The sequence below is a fragment of the Gossypium arboreum genome, chromosome 12, assembly GCF_025698485.1.
Source record: "Gossypium arboreum isolate Shixiya-1 chromosome 12, ASM2569848v2, whole genome shotgun sequence".
Classification (NCBI taxonomy): domain Eukaryota; kingdom Viridiplantae; phylum Streptophyta; class Magnoliopsida; order Malvales; family Malvaceae; genus Gossypium; species Gossypium arboreum.
In genome coordinates this window covers 16,934,970-16,941,536 of record NC_069081.1, presented here as the reverse complement: position 1 = coordinate 16,941,536, position 6,567 = coordinate 16,934,970, and the positions used below count along the sequence as shown (strand labels likewise).

At 34.6% G+C, this 6,567-nt stretch overlaps 1 protein-coding gene across 1 annotated transcript; it reads right to left on the bottom strand.

Annotated features, from left to right (window-relative positions):
• Window positions 1-1,115: 1,115 nt before the first annotated feature.
• On the bottom strand, window positions 1,116-2,145 carry LOC108485416 (probable calcium-binding protein CML41). Its single transcript, XM_017789254.2, has one exon. It carries the CDS (start codon window positions 1,967-1,969, stop codon window positions 1,394-1,396), a length of 576 nt encoding a protein of 191 aa, XP_017644743.1. The 5' UTR covers window positions 1,970-2,145; the 3' UTR covers window positions 1,116-1,393.
• Between the last annotated feature and the right edge of the window lie 4,422 nt (window positions 2,146-6,567).

Here is a 6,567-nt window from a genome sequence, read left to right as displayed (position 1 = left end):
TGTTGCAACAATAAAAAAATAAAAAAATATTATTTTGGTATATTATCAGTGTTTTACAACATAAAAGGTGACTTAACATTACTGAATGCCTATTTAATAAATGTTACAAAAAAAAAACTATTTTGATATATTATCAGCATATTCTTTGTCTTATATGTTTCAACAATCGGCATTTTTTAGTTATAGTTGAATGCCTACTGAATTGGCTTAACATTTCGTAAAGGAATTAAGACAATTATCAGAGAAATAATTAAAATATTATAAATTAATAATATTAACTTTTCACAATTAAATAAAAAAATTATTAATAATTTGTTAAATTTTTTTGGTACTCTCCATATTTATTTTAAAGTTTAGGTTTGAAGTTTGTGGTTATCCTTTCCAATAATGTCTTCTCTAAGATTCAAAATTTGTTTTCTTTTAAGAATATAATATATCTTACCATTACACGTAACACTTATTAATAACAATGAATTGAATTTAATATAATTTATTCATTATTTAATTTGAATTAGATGTAGAATTAAATTCTTGCTTTGCTGTTTAGGGCACATATTCTTGCGCATATATTAATGTTATGCATTCTTGTTGGGAATCTTACGGATAGTGGTTTGTATATAAAGGTAGGAACAAATTTGTTTTTATAAAGCATAAGATGTAATATAGAAGTGATTGTATAAAATTGTGATTTTGACGTCATTTTATCCCTTTTAATAGGATAATATCAAATCAGATTTTTTCTCATGATTTTATCATTTTTAGTTGGATTTAAATTTTTTAAAGAGAAAAATATTGAAAATCAAGAGAAAAAATCTGATTTGTCATTCTTCTATTAGAAAGAGATAGAGATGACGTAAAATCTCAGTTTATTCATACGATACTTTCTAATATAAATTGTATTGAATTTTTATGCATTTTTTGCATGCATTAATTTTTTAATAATCAAATTATGAATACATTTTGAGTAATTCATGTTAAACAATAAAATTACCTTTATCAAAAGCTCATATTTAAATGAATATTTAAGACCAAACTTCCTCAATAAATACAATTCGTAAGGCTTAAACTTGTGTTTTCACTTTTTTAAAAACAAAACCATTAGCAACTCATAATTAATTGTAATATTAGAGTTAATCATGAGATCAAGTTTAATAATTTTTGTTGGTTATTTAGAATATACTCATCATTACAATTTACTTTTATAAATTCGACATTTTTTTCAAATAATAGACGAAATTTTTTAGAATTGAACCTCATGCTTGGCAACTTAGTATTTTTGCCACTAAATTAAGTACTTGGTACATTCATAGCTGTTAATAATAACTAAGTTGGTGAGACACTTAATATTGATATTTGCTTAAGCCCAAATTAAAGGTACGAGTGTCCTATCAAATTAAGCCATCATTTGGTGGAACTCATGAAAATCAAGCACCCCATTACCATCGATATCATAAACCTGAATCATGGCGACACATTCATCATAAGACTTTGCATCCCCAAGGCGATTCAACATCTTTTGCAACCCTCTGGGAGTTATGCAACCCGAACCTTTCTCCAACTCGAACATCTCGAACGCTTTCTTCAGATCATCATCATCATCCCGCTTTTCTATTTTCATTAGCTTCAAGAAATCTTCATAGTCCAACATGCTATCCCCGTCGGAATCTAGTTCGTTGATCACCATTTGAGCATCTTCATGTGACATGTACTCTCCGATGGAGCCGAAGCATGCCCTAAGTTCGAGAGCCGAGATTTTCCCATCATCATCGCCATCGAAATAGCGAAACACTTGTTTCATCTCGTCCACTTGGTGAGGCCTTTTGGGTCTTTCACAAGGAGAGGAAGGTGATGAAGCAGGAGAGGTGAAGGTGGAGGAGCTAGAAGACTTGGATCGACGGCGGTGAAGGCTTAACCTAAGAGTCTTGTTTGAGAACCATTTGGAAGCTTTGGAAACTTTAGTGGTCGCCATAGTTTCAAAAGGAAGTTAACGAAGATTGAAGAGCTTAAATACAGGTAAAAGCGATGAAAGCTATATTTGTTTGGGAAAATGTAAAGAAAATGAAATATTAATAAGTAAAACGTGATTTGGAGGAAGGAAATTGCATGGCAGCTTCCTAAAGCGACCCAGAATTGATTGACCACTGTCCTTTACGCAAATAAAAGAGCCAACTCTCTCTTTAAAATGGGTTACTAAATTACGTATGACCACCTATTTGTTCGAATAAAGCTATTTTTCTATTAATTGATCGCTTGCACTATTGGATCGAAAAAGTAAAAAAGTATCCCCAACTTTGATCCGATTCTATTCATCTTTTCCAAATTTTAGTCCATTGAATTTAAAAGGTTAAAACAATTTAAATATTCAAATTTTATCCTTGGAATTAAATAAATAATATTTTATTTTCTAATTATATAATATCTTCAAACTTTATTACCACACGTAAAGGGTTGAGTTTTCTAAAGGATAATAAAAAGATTCACTCTTATACTTTACCTATCGTTTTAATTTAAAATATTATATTTGATATTCCAACTTTAATTCGGTTTATTAACGGAGTATTTAATGTTAATGGTGTTAAATTTTTGATGATATGACAACCTGACTACATATCAAATTCACAATATCATCGAATTATTGAAGGATCAAAATATAAGTTTTCCAAAGTTTTCTTATAAACCAAAATTAAATTAAAAACACCATAATAGTAAATTAAAGGCATAATGATAAATTTAACCCTCAATATTTATATTTTTTGTCAAATTATCCCTTATTTTTTTAGCTATATTTGGCTATTAACCATTTTCGAAAAGAATCAAATCATTTTTTTAATGGAAGTGCTAACTAAAACATTAATTTTTAATGATGTTGTTATGGTAACCCGTGTGATAATCCACGAGTACTGCATACTAGTGTACGGGCCAAAGTGCAAAGCCTGTGACCATCGCACAAGGTGCGTCCATTGGGATCTATTGATTAGATGAGGATGATTTAGCCCACAAGAATTGGCCCGATTCAAAGAGCTGTTGGAGAAGCTTGTCAGATTAAAGCCTGAGCGGCCCAATAATGAATATATGGCAACATATGCTACCTTGGTAAATAGGCAACTAATCTTAGAAATTGAGGGGAATCATATCTTATATGATTTGATTTGATTTGGTTTGATTATGTAATCTTCTAAATTAAGGGATAGACTCATCTCGTTCGTCGATGTAACTTGATCTAAACCGTCGGTTCTAGGGGAGCTCAACTATAAATAGAGAGTCCCTCCCTTACTTGTAAATCATCCATTGGGACTTCATTCTTTATTATTTCTTGTATTCTTTGAGAGAAAGTAATACAATTGAGAGCATTTACTCAAACACCTCTCGTGCATAGTTTCTTTTGGCTTTCTGTTCTTTTGTGTCTTCTTTTGGTTAGAGTTGCTTCCGCTATATAAATTAGTGCCTTGGAGGAATTTTTTGTGAATCCTCACTTTGTGGTGGTTAGGTTGACTTAGGCATGTTTGCATCAAAAGGATAGTCTAAGGTCACACGAAACGCAAGATGAAAGGTCTAGCCCTGTGACAAATGGTATCATAGCTTTGGTTGCGATGGCACTGTCTAGATGCCGAAAGAAGTTGCCGATCAGAATCAGCCAATAGAGACCCGTAGGAGGGCTAAAAAAGTAAGTCGATCGAGGGACATGCTATTATCTTTAGAAAATCGAGTGGTCAATCTTGAGAAGTCCGTGGAGAACATGAGGGAGACCCTCGAGTTGGTCGAGGGATGCACAGATGGGTTTGACTCAATAGAGGAGCAATTTAGAGAATTTGTGTTGGATTCTCTCAGTTCCAATGTGGAAAAGATAAATGGAGTACTCAATTCCACTATAGAAAAGTTGGCAGAAAGGGATGAGACTCTCGAGGCTATGATGTTAGCCATGAAGGAGGAAATCACGGAGGTTAAGAGGATCTCGCGATTTACAAATTTCCTTTGAGTAATGGGATGTGGACTTTGAGACCGAAGCAACAAGCAATGGATGTTCCCAAACCGAAGAAGTTCAAGGGTGTACAGTTTGCAAGGGAAGTGGACAACTTCTTGTGGAAAATAAAGCAATACTTTTAAGCGATGTGCATCGAGGATGATGTCATTAAGGTAAATACTGTTTCAATTTAGTTTACTGATGTTGCTCTCTTGTGGTGGTGTCGTAGGTTCACAAATGAGAAACGTGGTGGGAATATAATTGAGACTTGGGATGAGTTCTAAAGAGAGTTGAAGAAGCAGTTTTACCTACAGTATACCGAAAAGGAGGCTTGGGCTAAGATGCATAATCTTACGCAATAAGGCACTATTCAAAAGTATGTTCAGGCATTCAGTGAGCTGATGCTTCAAATCGCTGACTTGAGCAAGAAATAATCCTTTTATTGATTTGAAGATAGGTTAAAGTTCCAAGTTGCATCAGTAAAGAATCACCAAAGTTACTATAGCCATGGTCGAGACAGAGTCCTATGTCGAGCTTGGTCCAACAAAACACAAGTTTGAGTCATCTAAACCCAATGGGAGGGGCAATGGTGAGGAAAACCATGAGAAAGATGAAGAGGGACATAGGAATGATAACTATAGTACCGATAGCACCAATGGCAATGGGAAACCACGAAATACGAATCGAAGATATAATAACCCAAAGAATAAGAGAAAGAGGATAAAATGCTTCATTTATCGATAACCACGCATGGCGCAAAAAATGTCTGAAGAAATAAATGTTTTCAGCTATCAGAAGGAATGATGAGCTAGAGGAAACGAAGTATATTGACGAAAATACATCGGTGATTAATTTGATGGTACTCACTCCTACAAAAACGAATGACAAAGAAGGGTTGATGTTTGTAGACATCAACATTGCAGGCCAGAAGAGGAGTGCTCTTGTTAATACGAGAGCATCAGACTTGTTCATATCAGAAAAAGCTACGAGGAAACTTGGTATCTCGATTATAAAATCGAATAAGAAGATCAAGAAAGTAACTTTTTTGGAGGCCCCAACTATGGGAGTAACTCGAAACTTGGAGCTACAAATTAGCGAATGGAAAGGGAAAAAAGAATTTGAGGTAACCCAGTTAGATGGATATGATTTTGTGTTTGGCTTAAACTTCTTTGACATGATTCAAGTGGTTATGTTTCCATGGGCTAATCAAATTCATATTATTACTGATCCGTTATCACGAATCATTGTGCTGATGTATTGTGATATGAAGGTTGGGACCAAGGTGTTGTCGTCAATCCAACTAGTCGAAGATGTTTCGTATGGGAGGAATATTGACTCGATAGAATAGAGTGCTACGAAAGCCCTTTCAGAAGTGTTAGTGGTGCATGAGACCGATATGAAGCTTGTAGAGTCGACTACGGAGCTACCACCTCTGGGTAAGATGGGTTGTGCATCAAACTTCGAGGGAAAAGCAATGATACAAACACTGTCAGGACTAGTAAATGTTGTGAGTAAGGTACATTTTGAACACTTTGGTAGTGTTTTGTATTTTGACTTGTTGGCTTGGCAAGATCGCAGGGACCCTTTCAAAGCTAAGTTGTGAGAATTAATAGGATTCCAACTAGGGCAAGTCAATATTGAAACAAGTTAAAGCGGAGAATTCTTGCCAATGAGATGTACCAATGAGTGTAACGGTTCAAGTTAAGAAACGATAAAAGCCAAGGCGAAGGTTATAAAGGAAAGAACGACCCGATAGCAAGACTAGTCGAGAAGGAGTTAAGGTGTCGAGACGAGACCAAGGCAAATCAAGTCATTGCCATTCTAAAGTCATAACAAGGGAGTTGCGAGAATGGGTGGGGGAGAATGTCACGGGCCATACTGTAAAGCCCGTGACCATCATACAAGATGCGTCCCATGAAGGTCTATTGATTAGATGGGGATCATTTAGCCTACAAGAACTGACTCGTTTTAAAGAGCTATTGGAGAGCCTGTCAGATTAAAGCCTGGGTGGCTTAATGATGAAGATATGGCAACATAGACTACCTTGGTAAATAGGGAAACTAATCATAGAAGATTGATGGGAATCATATCTTATAAAATTTGATTTGATTTGATTATGTAATCTTGTAAATCCCTTTACTTAAGGGATAGACTAATCTCTTTCATCGATGTAACTTGATCTAGACCATCAGTTCTAAGGGAGCTCAACTATAAATAGAGTCTCCCCCTCACTTGTAAATAATCCATTAGAACTTCATTCTTTATTATTTCTTGTATTCTTTGAGAGAAAGTAATACATTCGAGAGCATTTACTCAAAAACCTCTCGTGCATAGTTTCCTTTGGCTTTTTATTCTTTTGTGTCTTCTTTTGGCTAGAGTTGTTTCCGCTATATAAATTGGTGCCTTGGAGGAATTTTTTGTGAATCTTTACTTTGTGGTGGTTAGGCTGACTTAGGCATGTTTGCATCGAAAGGATCACCTAAGGTCACATAGAATGCAAAATGAAAGGTCTAGTCCCGTGACACTAGCATAACACTATTTGTTTTATATGTCACATCAATAAATACTTTAAAATTATAAAAATATACAAAATTAAAAAGTAAATT

Coding starts and splice junctions, on each gene's coding strand:
- LOC108485416 (XM_017789254.2), bottom strand. CDS start 1,969: ATGGCGACCACTAAAGTTTCCAAAGCTTCCAAATGGTTCTCAAACAAG.